The sequence below is a fragment of the Microcebus murinus genome, chromosome 14 (genome assembly GCF_040939455.1).
Source record: "Microcebus murinus isolate Inina chromosome 14, M.murinus_Inina_mat1.0, whole genome shotgun sequence".
NCBI lineage: Eukaryota > Metazoa > Chordata > Mammalia > Primates > Cheirogaleidae > Microcebus > Microcebus murinus.
Window position 1 is genome coordinate 50,936,713 of NC_134117.1, and position 23,174 is coordinate 50,959,886.

At 38.3% G+C, this 23,174-nt stretch overlaps 1 protein-coding gene across 4 annotated transcripts in view; it reads left to right on the forward strand.

Annotated features, from left to right (window-relative positions):
- MYPN (myopalladin) overlaps positions 1 to 23,174 on the forward strand; it is an 87,811-nt gene that overhangs the window by 22,688 nt on the left and 41,949 nt on the right. For all 4 annotated transcript variants that reach the window (XM_012762694.3, XM_076010032.1, XM_012762693.3 and 1 more), the window contains 5 exons: positions 9,976 to 10,151; positions 11,205 to 11,256; positions 13,989 to 14,103; positions 15,171 to 15,242; positions 22,250 to 22,391. In XM_012762694.3, coding sequence (XP_012618148.1) covers positions 9,976 to 10,151; positions 11,205 to 11,256; positions 13,989 to 14,103; positions 15,171 to 15,242; positions 22,250 to 22,391 — 557 coding nt within the window. The remainder of the gene's footprint in view (positions 1 to 9,975; positions 10,152 to 11,204; positions 11,257 to 13,988; positions 14,104 to 15,170; positions 15,243 to 22,249; positions 22,392 to 23,174) is intronic.

Genomic DNA, 23,174 nt, shown 5'->3' on the forward strand with positions numbered 1-23,174 from the left:
TCTCTGGATCTTACAAATCTTTGGTTGGCTTATTCATAGGTACCCCCTTCTTATGCTATTATAAATGATAACTTTTTAAAAAATTACATTCTATATTTGTTATATATAAAAATACAATTGATTTCTATAACTTTGCTAAATTTATGAAACAGTTCTCTTTAGGGGAATTTTTCCCATTCAACAATCACTAAATTCATGAAATCTTTCTTCAATGGACCTTTTTGAGTGATCTTCCTTTCCAATCCTCTATTGTATATTTCCTTTTCTTGGCTTTTTGAGCTAGGTAAGTCTTCCAGTACAATGTTGAACAGAAATGGTGATCCTGGGTGCTCTAGTGTTATTTCTGATCTTAAAGGGAATGCTTTCCATTTTTCAACATATTATGTAAGATTTTGTTGTAAGTTCTTTTGTCTAAAAGATTAATATTTCTAAAGATTAATATTTTTAAAAATGATGAATGGATGCTGAATTTTATCAAACACTTTTTCTGCATTTATTGAGATTATCATGTGGTTTTTTTCCTTTACTCTGGTAAACAATATTGATTTTTTAATAATGTTAAACTAACTTTGAATTCTTGGGATAAACACAATTTGGTCATAATCTATTATATTTTTATATATTTCAGGACTTGGTTTGCTAATGTTTTGTTTAGAACTTTTGCATTTTTGTATTTTCTTTTTCACATTTTTGTCAGAAGAGAATTGGCCACAAGCCCCAAGTATGATGTTTTATCAGTTCAACTGGTATAGCCCTTGAGGCTGTGTGTGGTTTCCATCTTTCTGATTGGTTGGGGACATCTATTCTGAACCAGCTGTTAATTATTTTGAGTATCACTCCTGTCCAGGCCATATTGCAAAGTAATTCCAAGATTTAAAGTTTGGGTAGATAAGGAAAATCCCCTCAAGGAGACTGGGAAGGAACATCTCAACTGGTAGGAAACAAATGGGGGTAGTCATTAAAGAGTTGCTTCAAGAAGAAGTAGTCAACCACTCTATCACGTAAGATGCAAACTGAAAATATCGTTTGATTTAGTAACACGGAGGCCATGGTGACCTCAGTAAGAGCAGTTTTAAAAGCATGATGGGTGCAGAGGCAGATTAGAAGTAACTTAGCAGTGAAAAGGGGATCATATCAGAGTGGTAAACTGAGCACATGGCCCACCTTCCCTTCCAATACCCCAAAACCTACCTGGAAAACAATACAGAATGCCATTGACAGAACCGAAATTTTTAGAAATTCCCCAAAGGTATAAAGCATGTCAAGGGGACAGACAAAGTTTTGTGGGCCCTAAAGTGTATACAATTTGAGAGGTCCTCTTTAACATACATAATGCAAAATTGTGAATGCACACTTAGGTACAGGGACTTGGAAGGGAATCACGCAGGTGAGGAAACTGGAAGCTTCATTGGTTTCATGGTAAATATGCCTTTAAGCAGATTGAACCTGATTGACAAGAAAAATCCAAAGCCCAAATCATATCCCAGAGAGGACTGCCCGGAGCTAACTCTTCTGGGTGTGCTTGGCTCGGATACAGTGAGGGAGAGGGCGGTGGGGGAGTCAGGGTGATTACTCTGGAAACTACATTCAGAGCAGCTGTGTAGGTCATGCCTCCTGCTCCCCCTGCTTGGGCTGAGCAGCAAACACAGCCAATTGACACAGAAGCCAGAGAGCGGCAAATGTGTGCTGGGGAGGCAGGGCAGTGTCCCAGATAGTGAGCGGAGCTGCAACAGGAGGCCTGAGGAGCTGCTGGGACACAATAGGTGCCTCACCTGAAATTACAGCCTGTCCCTCCCTAACAAGCACCAGAAACACCTCCTGTGATCAGAGCCAACCTCCGCAAAATTGCAAGGTTTTCAAACAGCTAAGGAAAATCAATACCATTGAAATGGGCTCTAAATTAAACACACAGAAAGAATTTCTTCTGAAAGAAAGATTTAACATAGCAAACAGAAGAAAGGAAGAAATTAAACTTTGGAATATGCAACATGGAAAGATTCAAGTACATTGAATCAACAATAACAACAAAACTAGAAAATTCAATATGTTCACTTGTTCATTCGTTTAGTAACAATTCATTCAGCACTCACTATGCATCAGGAGCTATCCCAAGAACTTGGGATTCATCAGTAAATAAAGCAATTTTCTGCCATATTACATTCTAGATGAGATGAAAGAGAATAGATAACACACAATAAATTTAATACATAAGTAAATTATGTAGCAATTTAGTAATAAATACTCTGAGATAAAGAAAAAGAAGGATTTCTAGAAGGAAATTTCTAGAAGGTTAACTAGTTACCCCTCCTCAAAATAATTTAGTCTTTTAAAAAATTATTTTAGGAACTGTTTTTATCTTCACATTTATTCATCCTTTTGTTATATCTAAAATTGGCTATGTGGTAAGGGGTGGCCTTGATGTCTTAGCATTAGCCAATTGCTATTTATGCTTTTCTTAAGTTACCAAGAAGTTTCCACCGGGAAGAACTCAATACATTTTAATAAAACTGAAAGCATAGACATACCCTCCCATTTGCACTCCCACCTTCCCATGAGTGGACATGAAAGCTTAAGTTTGTTAACTCAGTAGCAGTCAAACAGGGCATACGAATTATATCACAAAATCCAGAGTAATTTTGAGTCCTGTTAGAAAATATTCACTATTATCTTATTGTCCAATATACTACAGTTGGACTCTGTGTATGAAGGGTGGCTCTGATGCTTGGAGAGAGCTGGAAATGTCAGTAAGCAAATAACTACCTTTGGGCTGTGTTGAGGACCTCACATAAAGGTGAGGTCCTTTATGAGATCCAAGATTGTTAGATGAAGCTGATTAAAAACAATTCAAGGGAAGCTCTTTTCTAGCACCCAAGCCTTCTTTAAAAATGCAAATGAAAAGGACTTGAGGCCATAATAATCCTAATTGGGTTTATTCTTTTAACATTCATACAACAAAATGTTTTTGAGCAGCTATGATGTACCAGTGCACTCTGCTAGATGCCAGATACACAGCGGTAAACAAACGAGATAATCTCTGCCCTTGTGGTATTTATTAGTCCAGTAAGGGAGAGAGACATCAAAACAAATAAACCTACAAATAAATATATAATTATAAATTATATATAGGTCCTGTGAAGAAAAAGAACAGGGTATTAGGGGAGGGAATAATAGAAGGTGGGACAGGGACTGTGGAAGGGCTGGGACATGTTTAAAGAAAGACTCTGAGTAATCATTCTTTTAATGAACCTTGTTACTGGTGAGTCAGAACAACACATTCAAATTACGGTTAGAAGTTGTTAATGTGCTAAAACAATGAGTCATAATATTTACCCAAGCCATATTTTATATGAAATAGTAACCTAACAGCAGAGTGGTAATATGTAGCCAAAAAGTCCAGTTCAATCTGGAAAACGTGTCTCTTGATGTCTTCCTTCTTCCTTCCCAGTCTTGGTAGCTACCAAATTAGCACATCAGGCAAACTAGCCTTGAGTATGAAAGGCGGGTCCTTTTCTATCATGTGGACCTGCCCCATTTCCCCAGATCATTGACTCATTTCTTTTGAGCCATGAATCACAGCTGGCAGCCAGTGCCATTCTGTAAGTATCATGAGGATTTGGGCATTTCTGTGAAAGCATTCCCCAACACGGACAGACGTTCGAGGAGAGTGTGGTTTCCTCCTTACCCTCAAAAGTCTTCAGAGTAGCTGGGTAAATTGAATCACCTTTCCAGAAGGCAGCCTGATCTGTGTGTTATTTCTAAGTGGGTCACGCTGTTAATGTCAGAGTGACGGTTACTGATTGTTCTTTGGGCCTGCTGAAGCCATCCCGGCCATCTGAGTAAGGACAGAAACGCTTCTGATAGAGAGTTTGGGCATTGGGATCACTCCACTTATCTCCTTGCTATCCAATTGCTCGTGGATGTCCCCATTCTCCTTTTCATAAGGACAAAAAATGTGATCTAAAGGATTATCTAAAGAGATAATCCTATGTTTGCATGAAGGAAGGTATTTATTTATTTTGAAATAGCTATTTATATTTGTTTTATAAAATTAATAGTTACATTGCTTAAAAAGTCCAATATTATTAAAGAACAGATCACTTTTAACTCTTTTTTGCAGTTTTCTGTTTATTTACCTCTAGCTTTCTAAATAATATGCCATTAGCTCTTAAACCTTTGTTCTCAGGACCCATCTAGTCTTCAAAATCATTGAGGCCCCCAAAGAAGTTTTGTTTATGTGAGTTATAATTATTTATCATGTTAGAAATCAAAACTGAGAAATGTTTTAAATATTTACTTATTCTTTTTAAACTAATAATAGTAAACATGTTAACATAAATAATCTTATGAAGAATAACTGTATTTTTCAAAACAAAACATTTAGTGAGAAAAGTAGCATTGTTTTACATTTTTTACAAAGCTCTTTAATATCTGGCTTAATAGAAGATGGCTGGATTCTCATGTTAGCTTCTGTATTCAATTTGTTGTAATATGTTGTTTGGGTCGAAATAAATGAAAAAAATCCAGCCTTATACAGATATGTTATCAGAAACAGGAAGAGTATTTTAATAGTCTTTTCAGATAATTGTGGCTATTCTTTTTTTGTTTTGTTTTGTTTTTTTTTGTTTGTTTGTTTTTGTTTTTTTTTTTGAGACAGAGTCTCACTTTGTTGCCCAGGCTAGAGTGAGTGCCGTGGCATTAGCCTGGCTCACAGCAACCTCAATCTCCGGGGCTCAGTGATCCTACTGCCTCAGCCTCCCGAGTAGCTGGGACTACAGGCATGCGCCACCATGCCCGGCTGATTTTTTTGTATATATATTTTCAGTTGGTCAATTAATTTATTTCTATTTTTGGTAGAGACGAGGTCTCGCTCAGGCTGGTTTTGAACTCCTGACCTTGAGCAATCCGCCCGCCTCGGCCTCCCAAAGTGCTAGGATTACAGGCGTGAGCCACCACGCCCGGCCGCTATTCTTATTTAATACTACATGGATATAAAACAAGCAGTAGTTTCTTAACAGTTAGTTGCAATGTGAAATCTGAGATCATCCCAATGAACTTCGGTACTCTGCTGTACTAAAACCCATTGGTATGTCTTGAACTCTAAATGGTAACATCATGACATATTGGTCATTTGGAAATTGATAATGCAGATCTTCCAAAAGGTGACACATTTTATTGTATGATATTTAAAAATCATATTTATTAATATCATAACTGATTTTATGAAAAAGTTTTAAAGTATTCGGAATCCCTAAACTCACTGTTGGGGATATAAGTTAGCCAAAATTCTAATTTTTCCTTGAAACCTTGAATTTTTTCATTGGCAACGAATGCCATCAGTTATTTTTACTTAAAGTGATGGGCTTACTGCCTTCACTTTTAAGAAAATGTCTGCCGAATACCCAAGTCTGAATAACCATAATTTGTCTGTCATTTGTTCTTTGAAGTTAAAATATTGTTTTATGGATTACACAGCTAGTTCAACCCTCAATTCAAACAATCACACAAGTGCTCTTCCATATGCAGCAGAAATGTTTTATGCTACTTCCCGGTTCACCTCCCAGAGGATTAAAAACACATGAATTCAAGGTCGAGATTTAATAAAAGTCATGATTTTTACTGCTTCATCAAGAACATTTTTCAGTGAAACTGGCTTTTTCTTTTTTTCTTTATATTTATTTTTTACTGCAAGTGTGGTAAACACAACAACCACTAGTCAGTTTTGTGACGGTGCTTTAATTTGTATTGCTAAAGCATCTGTAGTTTTGCTCACTGTGGCTTTTGCACCGTCAGTGTAAATGTTAATACAGTGAAAAGACAAATAATACCTTAGTATTATATGAAAATAGTTTTTTCTTCACAAAAAGTACTATATTTTCAGAACCACTGTAAGACGCTCACATTGCTATTGTTTGGTATGCTGATGTTAGCTATTTTCTGTTGACTTCCTATCATGTAAGATGGAAGTTTAGCACCCCTGTACTAGATCAGCACCCCTGCTGTTCTTTCCTTCATCACCTCTTTCCTTCATCACCCCAATCATATCACACTGTTGTTTAAAAAATCATTTAATGGGGCGACTTCCGGGGCCCCTGCTCTTGGGGCCCCAGAACCTCGTCCACGAGTAAAAAAAAATAAAAATAAAAATAAAAAAATAAAATCATTTAATGTTTACCTTCTTGTTACTACCTAAGTATTGTTCACTACCAAGCCCAGAAGAGTAAAATGAATGTTTCTTTGCTTGTGCAACTTTTCAAACTCCTGACCTCAAGCAATCCATCTGCCTCGGCCTCCCAGAGTGCTAGGATTACAGGCGTGAGCCACCGTGCCCGGCCGCTTGTGCAACTTTTTATTTTGACCTACAATTGGTTGGTGTCTTCTGTTTTGATGTGCTTAGTTCTGTTGTTCTATCACAAGTTTGTCTCGATTCTCCAATAAATTTGTGTAACTTCTCCTAAACATTCTCTTCCACGCAGTTAAGTCTCGGGTGACCCATCAGACCCATTTGGTTTTCCCTAGAAAAATCCCTTTGGAAGGCCTTCCTCCTCCTGCTCCAACATGAAGCAGCTGCTGGTTTAGCCTGCAACTCAGCTTTCATCCTGGGACATTGTCTAACTGCTCAGAAGAGGAGAGGTGACCTAGTGTGGAGATCTGAAAGCTCATTTTCCAAACTTGTAACCAATTTCTCTACCTCAAGCTCTGTCTCCTCCCCGATTATTAGCAACCTCTTATCTTCAAATCCCAAAACTTTCTGGAGTTCTGCTGCACAAATTGGCTTCTTCTTTCACTGACATTCCCAAGTAGGCACTTGGTTTTCACATTTTTCAATTCTCCCAGCTCCTCAATCTGCTTTCCATCTTCCAAAAGTTTTTGAGGTCTCAGTTCTGATATTATCTCCCATCCCATTCTATATGCCTTCATGGTTTTGTACCTTTTAAATATTCTTTTATTCTCATTTTAGAGGCATTTCAGGAGGGGAATAAAGATAAACGCATATACTCAATACATTATATTTACTTATGGTTTTTTTGTTTTTTTTTGAGACAGAGTCTCACTTTGTTGCTCAGGCTAGAGTGAGTGCCATGGCGTCAGCCTAGCTCACAGCAACCTCAATCTCCTGTGCTCAAGAGATCCTACGGCCTCCGCCTCCCAAGTAGCTGGGACTACAGGCGTGTGCCACCATGCCTGGCTAATTTTTTGTATATATATTTTTTAGTTGGTCAATTAGTGTCTTTATATTTTTAGTAGAGGCGGGGTCTCGCTCAGGCTGGTTTCGAACGATCCACCTGCCTTGGCCTCCCAGAGTGCTAGGATTACAGGCGTGAGCCACGGCGCCCGGCCTAATACATCATGTTTAATTGGATGCCGAGTATTTGGACTTAGAACTGCACATACTCTGAGGGTTTGTTTATACAAGTTCCTTGAGGTCTTAGTGAGATTTATGCTTTGGGAGATTTATGAACCCATTTCAGCAGCTGCATGTACTGCTGCTACCACAACAGAAATCAAAGACTAGCATAGAATTTGATGAAACAAGTAACAAATACTTGCCAAATATTAACTATTAATTTTTTCATCATACAGTCTTTCAACAAATCCATCAAACACTTATTTTCTGAGTACTTACCATATGCCAGGACATTATTGTAGGTGCTGGGATTGTAATCCTCTCATGGACTTTACAGTCTAGTGAGGAGAGCAAACTATACCAAAGTAAACCGGTATAAAAGATCATTTCAGACAGTAATATGTGCTATGAAGAGAACAAAAGAGGGTAATGTGAGAGAGTAACTGAGGACAAGGGGACTATATAGGAAAAGGGTCAGGTGAGGCCTCTCTGAGGAGGGGACCTTTGAGCTGAGGTCTGACTGATGAGAAAGACCTATCTTTGTAAATATCTAGGGAAAGAGAATTTTGGGAAAAATCCCAAGGTGGGGAAATGCTTATGCGTTCACAGAATAGGTAGAAAACCAATGTGTTTGAAACATAGTGCAGGTAAGAATCATGGAACATGGAGTCAAGAAAGCAGAACTGGGCATTTATTGAAACCTTAAAATCTGTACCCCCATAATATGCCGAAATAAAAAAAAAAAAAGAAAGCAGAACTGAATAGGCAAATGTAGATGTTATCCCAAATGAGGGTGATAATTGAAACTACAGGATGAGCTAAGATGGCCAAAGGAGATAGTATATACAAAACTGTACTAGCCAGAGTAGATGCTTCAAGAGCAGATGAGACACTGTTCCTACCTTCAAAGAATTTACAATCTAATGAAATTGGTGAAACAAGACAAAATTTCAAAGCAGAGAATAAAAGACAGCATATAATCAAGTCTTGCATGACATAGTTCCAGTTTAGAAAAAAGTAAAGTTAGAAAATGTAACAATCATTGAGAAGTGATGGTAAAAGATAGCTTAGTGTAGGAGGCAATATCCGAGCCAATTTTTGATGGATGAGTTATATTTGCAGTAGCTGAAAGACAGAGGAAGACAATCTCAGATAGAAAGAAAAACATGAGCAAAGACTTGAATGTGGGGGTGACCATAACATATTTATGGAGTAGTAGAGAATAGCTTGACTATTGGGAAGTAGTTGAATAGGTGGGTTTTCTTAAATGAGCTTTATAAATCGTGGGAGGGAGGGATTAGAGCACCAAGTGGTTGGATCTGAAATTACAGTAAAGATTATCAAATGCCAGGACTAACTTTGACATGGAATAGTTGTAATACTTCCCGCTCAATTACTTTTTATTATGTTGATAATTATTATTAATTAGCTGGGCATGGTGGCCCAAAACTATAATCTCAACACTTCGGGAGGCTGAGAAGGGAGGATCACTTGAGGCCTAGAGTTTGGGATCAGCCTAAGAAATATAGTGAGACCCAATCACTACAAAAAAAAAAAAAAAAAAATTAGCCGTTCACAGTGGCATGTGCCTATAGTCCTAGGTACTCAGGAGGCTGAGGCAAGAAGATCACTTGAGCCCAGGAGTTCAAGGCTGCAGAGAGCTATGATTGTGCCACTGCACTCCAGCCTGAGCAACAGAGTGACACCCTATCTCTAAAAAAAAATTATTATTTCATAAAATGAAAAAACATAAAAGTGTACACTGAGACACCTTATTACTATCTATCCTTATCCACCCCAGTGGATAGCCTATTTTGGCTATTTTGGCATTTTATTCTTTCCAGTTGTCTTTATGCAAATGCAAATAACATGAGCATATCTTATTTCTTGCCCTCCGTATCTGGTTGCTAGGGCTTCCAGAACAAATTCTTATAAACTGGATGGCTTAAAACAACAGAAATCTGTTCTCCCACAGTTCTGGAGATTAGAAGTCTGGAATCAAAGTGTCACCAGGGCCATGTTCCATCCAAAACTCTGGGTAGAATCCTTCCTTGCCTCTTCCTAGCTTAACATGTAGAAACATATTTACCTTAAGTTATTTGCCAGAGTTGGGCCACTCCTGGGAGAATATGACCCATCTTCCTTACTCCAATGACTCAAGTAACAGAACAAATTAATTTTCATTTAGTTAGGTCACATGCAGTTTCTTAGGAGGGAATGAGTGCACTCAACTTCACAAACCTTTAGTATCGCTTAGATTCTTTCTAAAAAAGCTAATGTCACAGTTATTTAATGCATACTATGGAAATCTAGACGTCATTTCAGGTGAAACCAAGTTCCATATTAAAGACCCTGCTCTTGGTGGCTGGCTGTACTTGCTATCTCATCCGTCTTCTCCCTGTTGTGTCATTCTTAATAGGAGCCACTTTCTAATTTCCTGAATCAGGTGTCAATGTGATTTGAATACTGCCAACTCTTCTCATTGTTAGAATCAAATGCGACAGTAATAACTGGATTGGTTTTTGTTCTGACTTTAAGTTTACAGTTTCCTCCTTAGAGAATATCTGGAGCCACCTAGGTTACCGTCTCATATTTCAGTCATGTCCAATGGCCACACTCTCTCCCTGCAGGTGGTACTGTGAGGGCAAGGAGCTTGAAAATTCCCCAGACATTCACATCGTCCAGGCAGGAAATCTGCACTCACTGACCATTGCCGAAGCCTTCGAAGAGGACACAGGACGCTATTCCTGCTTTGCTTCTAACATCTATGGGACAGATTCAACTTCTGCTGAGATTTACATAGAAGGTAAAGTAAAAGGCTCTTGGAGCATGACACCAGTAAGATGTATAGTTATATAGTTACAACAGATAAATATTTATTGAGGGCCTATTCTACCACACAGTCTTCTAGGCCATGGGGATGTAGCAGTGGACCAAGTAGACAAAAGTCCCTAGGCTTATATACTGATGAGTTTACATTATAATGGAAGAGACAGAAAATAAATGAGATAAATGAAGTATATAACATGACAGGTGTAGTACCAGGTTATTATGGTATAAATGCCCATTTACCAACTAGATTGTGAGGCCAAGACTGAATCATTCTTTATATCTCCAAAACCTTACACAGTGCCAAGTACATAGCAAGTATTTGGTAAACATTTATTGAATAGATACATGAATAGAAATGCATTGCAGGTATATATGTGTTTTATCTCAAATTCTCAGAGTCCAATAAACACCTCCAGATTTAGCTCTGTTATGTCTTCCTGGAATTCACTCTCTTGAGAAGTAAATCCAGGATCAAAGCTCTGCTAACAGTGCTGAGATTGGATTGCTTAGTTTTTTTCTTTGTAGCAACAGGACTTCAAACACCCCCACTCCCAAGATGAAGTATGACTTGTTAATATTAGGACTGGACGGAAGAGCACCCACCTACACCTACAATGTTTGGAATCCAGTGTGATCCCTTCTTTTATTCAATCTGTGTAGGCCAAGAGCAAAAGAATTTGAACACCAGAGAATATCAGCAAAGACTGTTCTGTTAGGCCAAAGGCATCAGCAAGTGTTTTACATACCAGAACACTTAGAAGTTGGGCCAATTTGAGCACTGTCACTAACTAGCCATGTGACCTTCAGCAATTCTCTCAACTTCTTAGGGTCTATTTCCTCATGTATCAAGTTGGATGTTAGTGTTAGGGAATCCCTGAGTTCATTTCTAAGTCTGGGAGTCTATAGATCTTTAAATGTTTAGGAAACAATTTAAAAAATTATCATCTTAAATTGTTGTATCTTGTTTATGAACCAATTTAATAAATTATCATCTTAAAAATCTTATGTCTTGTTTTTATTTTTCCAGGGGTTTCTTCTTCTGACTCAGAAGGGGACCCTAACAAAGAAGAGATGAATCGGTAATTCTAATTTTCTATTTTATAGCCTTAGCACCCTCGGATCCCAAGAAAGGTATTAATTGGTTACTAGATACTTGAAGAGGTGGATCCAGGGTATAACCTGAAAAATATATATATGTATATTGAATGGATTTGAAGAAGACTCTACTTCTTTTGCTTAAGTCTTACCTAGCAGATTAATTTGAATATCTATATTCCCAATATCTGAAAAATGAAGTAACACCTATGAAATATCATAATACTAATATCTACAGAGTAAAAAACAAATAACTCAGTGATTCAAAAAATTTATTTTTTATGGGCTGGGCATGGTGGCTCACACCTGTAATCCTAGCACTCTGAGAAGCCAAGGCTGGTGGATCGTTTGAGCTCAGGAGTTCAAGACCAGCCTGAGCAAGAGTGAGACCCCGTCTCTACTAAAAATAGAAATAAATTAGCTGGACAACTAAAAATATATAGAAAAAATTAGCCGGGGATGGTGGCTACTTGGGAGGCTGAAGCAGAAGGTTTGCTTGAGCCCAGGAGTTTGAAGTTGCTGTGAGCTAGGCTGACACCACGGCACTCACTCTAGCCTGGACAACAGAGTGAGACTCTGTCTCAAAAAAAAAAAAAAAAAAAAATTATTGTTTCTGACTTAATATAGTACTCACAAAAACTCAGACTCTAGTGATACTAAATTATATATATATATACATACATGTCTCTCTTTTACAGTCTCCAAACTATAACCATACGTGTATGTATATGTATAGACTTTAGTATAATTTAATATATTAATATAATAATTTTGTATGTATATCTAAATGAGTGATCTGGGCAAGTCATAAATAACCCTTTCGCTAAACAACTGTACTGAGCACTGAACAAAGTTGCATCCATGCATTCATTATTCTTCACAACTATTGACTAAGCACCTATTCTACTAAGAAAAATCAGAGGCTTCTGCCTTCAAGAGGCTCACTGTCTAGTGGAGGAAAACATATGGCAAACATAGCAAGAAATGCGTACCAAGCATGTAGACAGCATATTATACATGATAATAAAGTGTAATCGGCTATGATGCCCATGTATATAGGACTTGGCACAAAGGATTGTTTTTTGGTTGGGGGGACAGAGATCAGGAAAGTCTTCAGAGAGTTGGTGACCCTAAGCTGAGTCTTAAAGGACAGTAGGTGAACATCCCCCAAAAGGGAAGAGAGAGTATTCCAGGCAGAGAGGCGTAGACAGAAGGCATAGGAACTAAAAATAGACACAGAACCATTCCTTGAAGTTACCTGAAACAAATGGCAACATTTGGAAGACTAGCTGAAGAGTTGTTACCTGTGTTTGCGTGTCCTGTTCCCCCTGCAGAGGGTGAGCTCCTTTAGGGCAGAAATGCTTTGTGTTTGCCTACCTTGAAACGATAATTTGCTTCTAGCCCTTCCGCAGATATGAACGTTCATAACCAGAGCAAATGATTCCTCCTTCACCCTCTTCCTTATCATCCTCATGGCCTTGGGGCAGCAACCCTTCTCCCCAGCCTTTTATGCCAACCACCTCCTTAGGGGCCTTCCTCTCTGCTTTCAGCTTGTTTCTCTCTCTTACAGTCTCCGAACTACAATCAGTTTTCTCTAAAAGATAATTCTGGTCCTCTCATTTTCCAGGCTTAGCAAAGATGACTGTCTATGGAGGAACGAAAATCAAACACGAAACAAACAACATGTTTTAAAATCTTAACTCAGCATACACACAAAGCCTTACTCAGTGGAGAATCAACTAGACTTTCCTGGGTCCTCCTCCGTTGCCCACCTCAGGCTCTCTGCACTGCTGACATCTCGCTCACATGTTGTACGGCTCCTCCTCACCCCTTTGTTCAAGCTGTTCACTTTGCTAGAATTGCCTTACCTCCTTCTCTGCTTGGCAAACTCCTATTTATCCTACAAAACCTGGTCTAAATGTTCTTTCTCTTTGAGTTCTATAATAAGCTTCTTCTCTTTTGCACATGCATCACTCCTTCCTCAAGGCTCCCAGAACTTGTTTTATAAACCTAATGGGTATAAATTTTGATATACTAATTTAAATAAGCAAGAAATATCCCATTTATTTATTTGCTTTAAAACTACTTATAGTGTTTTTGCCAAGAGTTGCCTTCCCCTCTGAACTTAGATTCTCCCTCCAGTCAGGTTCTTTGGCAAGAGCCATAGATCTCTCTTTTTTACAAAGTCCCTTTGCAGCCTTCTCAAGAATACTTTCTGCCTCCCTCACCCTTCAAATAATCTCTTTAATTTAATTTGTGTAAACTTGATGAGCTTGTCGACTTCAGGCTATTTCTACTTTCTGCCATGCTGAAATCCCAGAGGTAAAGATTTACAAAGCCTGGCCTCCTACTTGAAATGGGAGGGGGAGGGGAAACACAGAGGGCAACGACACAACAAATCTCAAAAACTTATCTTCTGCACATGCTCCTGTCATAGCACTTGTCTTGGATCTTAGTTAGTTGTCACATGTTTGACTCCCCAGCTACACTGAGAACAAATAACCCAAGGACAGCAAAGGTGTCTTGTTCATCTTCATGTTTGAATTGCGTAAGAAAATGCGTAGCAAAGATGCTCTCAGTAAACATGGAATATTGTCAAACCAAAATTTTTATTATACCCAGTTGGAAGCTGAGATGACATTACTAGTTTTGCTGATAGAATTTTCACAAGCAGTGATAGGTCTGCTTTCTAATCTATTTTTTAACAATTTCTCAGAATCCAGAAGCCAACTGAGGTGTCATCTCCTCCCACTACCTCTGCAGCCATTCCTCCAGCTGTACCCCAAGCCCAGCCTTTGGTGGCCCAGCCCAGTGTGTCAACCATTCAGCAGGTACGAGAATCTAAGCAAAACACGAGTGCCACAGACTGTGACTGACAGGCGCTGTGACCACAACCATCTTGCATGGCATGATCATGATTTCCTCAGGTGCAACTCCTCCGACAACAGGATAATCACCTTGTACCTCTGATATATGACAGCAGTGGCTCCTGTTGCTGTGGGAACATATTCTCCAGCTTTATAGGCTAATTTCTGAGAAAGAAAAAAAAAAAAAAACCTCTTTACAAATTGGCTCTGACACTCCAGTTTTAGAAAAAGTGTTGATCACACATGCAGTGAGCTGCCAGCTCTCAGACTGGCCCAGGACAAACACTGTGGATCATCGAACTCAGCTTCAAGGAGCTGCAAAGAATTCTACTTTCTAAGTTGGAACAAGCATGAAGTCATTTTTTAGAAAACAGTAAAAGTGCTCATTCTTCAAGTTAATAATAATGCATGCTTATTATAAAAACATTCAAAAAATACAAAAGCATATTAAGCAAAAACTTTAGCCAAAGTTCTACTCCCATGCCCCACTCCTCAGAGGTACCTCCTTGCAGCACTTTCTAGAAGATAGTTCCAGGTATTTTCTATGCATATATAAGAATATATATGTATGCATAGACTTTAAATCATATGAAATAATACTGTCTAAATATATTTGTAACATATATCTATTTATTGATGATAAATACATTTAAATATATTGATCTACAACCTCTTTTTAAAATTTATCTAACGCATTTAGTAACACAGAGATGCCAAGTTTTAGTTCTCATGCTCTGGTTTTCAAACTGCGATCTGTGTAGCCCCAGGAGTTCAGGGTTAATTACATAGTTCTGTATGTGAAGGGCAGGGTAGAGATGGGGAGGACATATTTTATAGCCACCATGACCTAGAAAGAAATATAATCAATTCAGTCTAAAATTCGAAGTCTGTGATTCATAAACTTAGAAAATATCATCAGTCTTTTGGTTTGGGATTAATTTCATAGACCAAATTCTATAGATTTATTATATCTCTCGATGCATCTAATAATCTTAGTGACAATGAATCTATTGTCGGTTTCCTTCTAACAGTGTCAGAGCCCTACCAATTATTTGCAAGGACTGGATGGAAAACCTATCATTGCAGCTCCTGTGTTTACAAAGGTAACCAATATATTACTTCTTTCTGTTCTGGCTTTAAAGACACCACAGCACCCAAACAAAGTTATAGGATTCAAGATTTACTGATTTTATTTCAGAACTTTGGTCTCATATAAGTGCAGTATAGGGTTTAAGGGTTTTTTTGTTTGTTTGGTTGGTTTTTTTTGGTAATTGGTACAGTATAGCCTCAAGTCCCAGATTTCTAATAACATTTTTTGTAATGAGAGAAGGGTCTTCCTCACTCACCACACTGACCTCTATGGCCGTTCTATGGCTGTTAAACACAGGAGCCACACCTAAAAGTAAGGTGATAAGTTTCTGGCCACTTATTACTCCAAAGGTTTCTCTGGACTTTCAGAAGAATCAGATTGCAGAGACCTGTCTTTGGTGCTCAAGGAGGTTGGGTTAAACAGTCTTAGGAGGCTTAACATAAAGCCTCACTCTAGGACAAAGAGCTTTCTTTTCCTATTCCATGGGATCAACTATGAATATAAATCTGAGTCTCTCTTTCTTTTTTTTTTTTTTCTTTTTTGAGACAGAGTCTCGCTCTGTTGCCTGGGCTAGAGTTCCCTGGCATCTGAGTCTCGTAGTCTTTGAATTTAGAACTGGAAAATGTAGTCAAGCATGTACATTTACAAATGACAAAACCAAGGGAGGGTCAGAGAGATGAAGACATTTAGTCAATGTTGCAGGACTAGTTATCGACAGAGTCAGTACTGGAAACAAGTTCTCCCAGTTCTCAATCTATTGTTCTTTCCCTTATGTAACATAGACTGGCGTTTATATGTTGCCCAAGACAATAAGTTCAAAGCTGAAAAAATTGAGTCACGTTGGATTTTTTGGTATTATGAAGACCAAATAGGTGGAATCTATGCCTTGATTTACTATTTATTATTTGTATGAATGCAAAACTTGGGCCCAAGGAGATTTTATCCTCTCAGAAATATGCTTAGATTTAGAGCAATGGTTATCAATCATAGCTAATTTTGTCCCCTAAAGAACATTGGCAATGTCTGGAGACATTTTTGTTGTCATAATTGGGGGGTGCTCCTGGCATCCAGGAGGCTGATAAAATCCTACAATGCATGGGATGACAGCCCCCCACAACAAAGAATTGTCCAGCCCGAAGTGTCAATGGTACTGAAGCTCAGAACTTGGTTTTGAGCAAAATGGCAAAAATGAATTTTTTTCCGGTGAGTACTGATCCTTAAAGGAAAGCTAAATCCACAGCTTCCTTAAAGGAACAGCGAAATCCACAACTTTCACAATAGCATCCATGTCAGTCAAGTTCTGTTGAGTCAGCTCCTGCAAGATGGTTTTCCAAAGTCCAGCATGGAGTCCGGAATGAGCCATGTTTACCCATATCTGTATCGGTTAGGCAAACATTCTTCTGTGAAACAAGATGGATTTCAATTTTTCACCTTCATTTCAGAACCTGAATTTGGGGTTTTACCTTTACTATTATTTTCAGAGACTTGAAGTAGGAAAGCAACATGCTGTGCCTTGGTGGATATAAGACTTTGATGAGGAGTTATAGGTGGACCTGTGTGTGTGTGTGTGTGTGTGTGTGTGTGTGTGTGTGTGTGCGTGTGTAACATGGCTAATAGAACTACTTCTTATTATCTCCATTGTCACTGGTATGTCACCTAGCCTTGAAACAGAGATTAAGTACCACAGATGCTTTAACTTATCACACCCATTTGTCATACTTTAGAGACAGTGCTGACTCTTCCAAAGCAGCTAAACCGCAAGATAGTTTATACCCAGTCCCAACTAAAATTTCCTCCTCTCTTCCCTTCCTCAACACTATCTGCCCAGCCAGACAGGTGACATCAGAGAGGTCCTTATCTCCACTCAATTTCAAATATTCCTAGGTGCTCTGACTTCCCTGCATCTGTATTATCCAGATCACACCACCGGTACAACATTTATCACAACAATAAAGCTGTTTTCCTTTCTGTCACTCCCAGTCTATCTCTAATAGCTGGATAAGAGTCCATAAAGTTCTTCTTATTATTTCAAAAAGTCGGCCAGGTGCGGTGGCTCACGCCTGTAATCCTAGCACTCTGGGAGGCAGAGGTGGGCGGATCACTTGAGGTCAGGAGTTCAAAACCAGCCTGAGCAAGAGCGAGACCCCATCTCTACTATAAATAGAAAGAAATTAATTGGCCAACTAATATATATAGAAAAAATTAACTGGGCATGGTGGCGCATGCCTGTAGTCCCAGCTACTTGGGAGGCTGAGGCAGAAGGATTGCTTGAGCCCAGGAGTCTGAGGTTGCTGTGAGCAAGGCTGACGCCAGGACACTCACTCTAGCTTGGGCAACAGAGTGAGACTCTGTCTCAAAAAAAAAAAATAAAAAAATAAAAACAAAAAATCCAATAGGACTTTAACTTTTATTCTTTACATTTAATTTTCACGGGGGCTGATTAGAGTATCATATTAAGCTGCTTTGGTGTGGTGACTCTGATTACTTCCTTCTAACTAAATGCTCTGATTAGCAGATACATATGCCTTTGATAAATAAAAATAGGAAAATGAATTAATCATTAGCATATGTTGTTTGTTACATAACATCTCTAAAAAGTATTGGCTCCACGGTGGGAAAACGGTCTGTAGTACAATGACACAAACTCTGATGAGGCTTTTTCAGCCCTCTGGATGTGTGCTTTTGCCTCCATAAATGGGATCAGGATTGTTCAGACGTAGGCACGAGGATAGGCTGTGGCTCAGATTCCAGAGAGACTTATCAGCAACGGTGTGCTTGCGTTAGTTTCCGTCAGTGAGGGCAGGATTGAGGTCATAGTCACTGCCAGTGTCATTAGCAAATTTCTGAGTCAGAGCCACTGATGATGGTATCACGTGGCTATGAGCTATGATAACGGATCATTTGCATATGTTTGTTCGGGTTATTCCTGCTCTATTTACTTATTTAGGGACTTCTGGCATTCCAACCTCTATGATTCACTCTCTATACTGCCCAACAAAGCATTTCTTTGCCAATCATGGCAAGAAGCCATTTTTTTTGAAGTAACGATTAGAGAGCAGAGTTTTATTTAACTCTTTTTTTTCTCCTTCAGTGATAAGGAAGTACTTTTTTTTCTTTTTTAAAAAGGTTAAAATGAAAAGGAGAGTTGCCCAGTGGTAGAGTTTGAGAGAAGACTATGGGATTCCATGCATTAGTTCATTGCTCTATTCATAGGAGATACCTTATGTTTAAAAATGCTTTTTAACTGTGACGAGAGATAGACTCTCCTCCATCCTCTATGCAGTATTCAAAATACTTTCACTCCGTTTGTGCCGGCAAAACAGCACTCACACTTCTTGAGTGCGAAGGGAGGTAAATGATCAAATTAGAATCTTACTCTACCGCTGCCCCCACTCCAACAGCAGCTGCTCTGGCGGGCGTTCAAGGCTGCAGCAGCCCTGGCTCCAGCTGCTTCAGCAGTAATTTGAAGAGTGCAAGGGGGCAGGGGAAGTGAGAATTTGAAGAAGAGCATTTCGTTATATAACAGCAAAGGCAGGAAACCCTGAAATAACTGGGCCAGTAGCTGGATCCAGATTTCTGAAGAGTTCGTGGGCAACTCTCCCCAACCCTTTGATTCCAGAGACTTTTCTGACTCAACTATTGCACAAGGCACCTGTGACAATCCAGGGGCAAAAGGGCCTTTGATCAAACAGTTCTTTTTTTTTTTTTTTTTTTTTTGAGACAGAGTCTCGTTTTGTTGCCCAGGCTAGAGTGAGTGCCGTGGCGTCAGCCTAGCTCACAGCAACCTCAAACTCCTGGGCTCGAGTGATCCTTCTGCCTCAGCCTCCCAAGTAGCTGGGACTACAGGCATGCGCCACCGTGCCCGGCTAATTTTTTATATATATATCAGTTGGCCAATTAATTTCTTTCTATTTATAGTAGAGACGGGGTCTCGCTCTTGCTCAGGCTGGTTTTGAACTCCTGACCTTGAGCAATCCGCCCGCCTCGGCCTCCCAAGAGCTAGGATTACAGGCGTGAGCCACAGCGCCCGGCCGATCAAACAGTTCTTTATCAGTAAAAACTACTCTGATCCAATTCCAGACTAAAGTGCTGTACAGGTTCACTTGCAGCATCTCCCAAAGCACAAAAATACCAACAGGATTTGAAAACAAATAAAATGACAAAATGAACCTTTTAGCTGACATCTTTTAACTAATAAGGAAGATGCTCTTTCTCAAGGATGTCCCTGCATTATATTTGTGGGCTAAGCAGAAACTATATCCTTTCAACTCACATTTATAGCACCCAGCACAGTGCGTGGCATAAAGCAGGCACATATTAATCTTTATTTTGTGGTATATAATTTCCATTTCAGCTAAGAAGGAGTTATTATTTCCATCACTCTGTGGCTTCAGAGTGTCTTTAGAAAGAATAGAGGAAAAAAAGCCAATGTCCAATGGCCATGAAAGACATGCTTCTCAAGGATGTATGTGTCACATCATCATACAAAAAATATCCTCCCAGATGATCAGTATAGTGATGACACACAAGATAGGTTTGCACTTTCAGTATTGTATACCTCAGAAGGTTGTAGACCTTAGTCTATATCCATAACTCCTAGTAAAGACTAAACTTAATCTTTGCTGGCTGGAGACTGTTTCATTTATCATATTCATCTTCAGGGAAGTTGAGATGAATATGGTCAAGTCTGTACACACCATGCCACTGGTAACAAATAGCCTAAGACCTACTGCTGTGACGAACATCGTGTCATCTATGTTATGTTCTAATGGTGTAACTGGTTTGGATTCTGACATGTAGCAATGTGAGCCTTTCTCATGGGACTTCCTCATGAAACTTTGTAGAAAAACACAGTTTTCAGCAATAACAACTATCATCATCCTTATAACTATGATTTTCAACAATTTTTTTCTAAGTGGCTTGTGAGATGACCGTTGGCACCTCCTGTACTGAGTTTTGATGTTGTGCCACTCTGGAATGAGTTTCCATCTCCTATCTCAGACATGGGTAGACCTATTCCATACACTGTCGTGTCTCAGGTAACTCGGCTGGACTGTCACATAGAACGCAGGTCTTGGCCTTCAATATCAAATGGATTGTGACAACCAACTAAGGTTGGGCTAATTTGTGAGCAACATATTCTCTCAAGGAAGTCTTTTTGCAAGCAGGGCTTTGGTGTAACCTCTACAGATTGAGAATTGGCTCATATATCCGAACTGAACTACAAGCTGTGTAAGAGTGTGTAGATTGACCTCATTCTGTTCATATCCATTTTATAAGTGTGTCATATTTCATTCATTCAATCCCTCATGCTGTCACCACCACCTTTGTTTGTTTGGTTTGGTTTGGTTCTCTAATTTGTTTGCCTCAAGAAGGAATAAAAACACCATTATGTATGAATTCCAAGGAAATGTCTGGCTGCCATTAAAGTTTTAAATAGGCCCCAAAGCTGCCATTTAGTCACAGAATTTGCTTAGAGGTCAGAGTGGAGAACATATTCACCAGTTTGCCAGGAACACCCATGACTCATTGATGCTTCCTGCTTTCTATTCTTGTCACCAGTAGATGTTGTTTGGGGTAGACAAGGAATAACAAGACTTTTTATCAAAAAGCTCTTTATTAATTCAGAAACCACTCTGTGCTAATCCAATCCTGAATTACTACTACAGCAATTACATTTGGGGATGCAAAAAGAACAGAACACTAACATTGAACTACAGTGCCCCCTGGCTGTCACGATATCAATTTACACACTCCTCTGAAGTAAAAGTGTCTTTGAAAGCCATGTGGTTATCCCCACTCGTGTATTCCTTAGACAAATGCTATTAATATAAATATGATAGGGCCAAGCACAAAATATTGTAATTTGTTCAGAAAAGAGCGGTAAAATATCACAAAATATTTATGAGAGTAAATGACAAAAGCATAAAAAACTACTGACTTTCCTCTTCTCTGAAGCAAGCGCCAGTATTTCCTAAATGCAGGTCCCAACGTTGTAATAATAGAAAGCCTTGCAGCATGTATTACTTATGAGTTTGTGGAGGAAGTTTAATCGTAACCTTTTTATTTTTACGGTCTTTGGGCCGAAATGGAAAACAAAAATATGCCCATACACATGTGAAAGAAACATTTCATAATCAAACGAAGTACCAACTACAGAAAAGTGCTTGTGGTTTTAAGCTCACAAATCACAATGAATGAGAAACTAGTTGTGAAAGAAAAACATGCATTTCATTCTCCTGTACAGTCTACCATAATATACAATGATATTTTACAACTCAAAGTGGTTTTTGTAAATCTTATATTGTGGAAGTATAGAAAAGTATTTAATGATTCCTTCACAAAATGATAACATATCTTACAATGACATACATAAGCTTCCAAATGTGACTATGATTTTATAAATATTGCCATTGTTTATATGCCTCAACAGATCATTGAGGCTACACTGCAAATGCCAACACAAGGAAAACAAAACAGCAAAAAAAAAAAAAAAATCAAATTCCAGGACTCCAGAATGTAAACAAGGCAAAGCCAGGAAGAGAGACAAAATCGATGAGATGGACCACGGAGCTGTTCCACATCATGAACAGCCATGTTCTTTTGTGGACTAATACATTACTCTCATGTTGCATATGTCTTGTAGATACTGCAGATTTTTAAATGATAATTATTATTTCTGGAAACCAAACTCAATTTGGGCATTTAGGAAGACAGTTGCTGTACTGTAAAGTCACTACTTTACTCAAAATGTTATGCTTAATATTTAATCAATTTACTTAGCCTGATAACAGAGAGGTAAAGGAAAAAGATAGTGAGGAAAAGCTATATATGGGCTCAGATGATTCTCTCTTCAAAAGTAGACACAATGCACATCCACAGAACTGAAGCTGCCAGAGATGCAGATTTGGAGAAAAATCCAGATATGGAGGAGATGATGTCTTTTTCTAAAATTCAGCACTGGAGCTAGGTTCCAAAAATGCATACATTTTGATTCTAACAATATTCTTCTTATTATAGATGCTACAAAATTTGTCAGCTTCTGAGGGTCAGCTGGTTGTCTTTGAATGCAGAGTAAAAGGAGCTCCATCTCCTAAAGTTGAATGGTATAGAGAAGGGACTTTAATAGAAGATTCTCCAGATTTTAGGATTTTACAAAAAAGTAAGTTGATACTTTAAAATTATTTTCTGATAATTTATTTTTTTTATTGTATATATTTATTTTTCTTTTTAACTTTTAAATAAATAATTAAAATATAATCAAAAAGAATAAAATAAAAACCACCTGTAATCATACTCCTCCAAACCAAACTCTGTTAATATTTTGGTGTATATTCACCAAGAGTTTTCCATGCATTTTTAAAAAATAAAAACATCATATTCTTTTTGGTGAATTGATCTTTTACCCAACATCTCATGAACATCTTTCCACGTGAATAAATATAGAGTTTTCTTACTTTTAAAAATAAATCAATAATATCAATTTCATATTTATTTAATCTTCTATTGTCAAACATTTAGATTGTTCAGAAATTTTTGCTATTATAAACTACGCTTCAATGCATGCTGACCGAGCAAATCTTTGTGAATATCTACAGTTTTTGCCTTAGAATAAACTTCTAGTACTGGAATTCTACTGTAAATTCACATTTTTTTTAGGCTTTTAAAATATATTGCTCAAATGCCATCCTAAAAGGTTGAGCTAAATTTAGAATGATCACACAATTAATCAGCCAAACTGAGACACTTAGGGGGAATGAAAGAGAATGCTATTAATAATTAGGCAGGGATCCCAGGCATAAACTAGGTTTGTCCCAGTTGAACTAGGACGCATGTTGTCCTGGGTATATTCTACTACAACCAGCAATATATGGGAATGCCTTTGTCTCACAGCTTTCCCAACAATGGATGGTTAACCATTTTTTAATTTTTTCACTAATTTTAT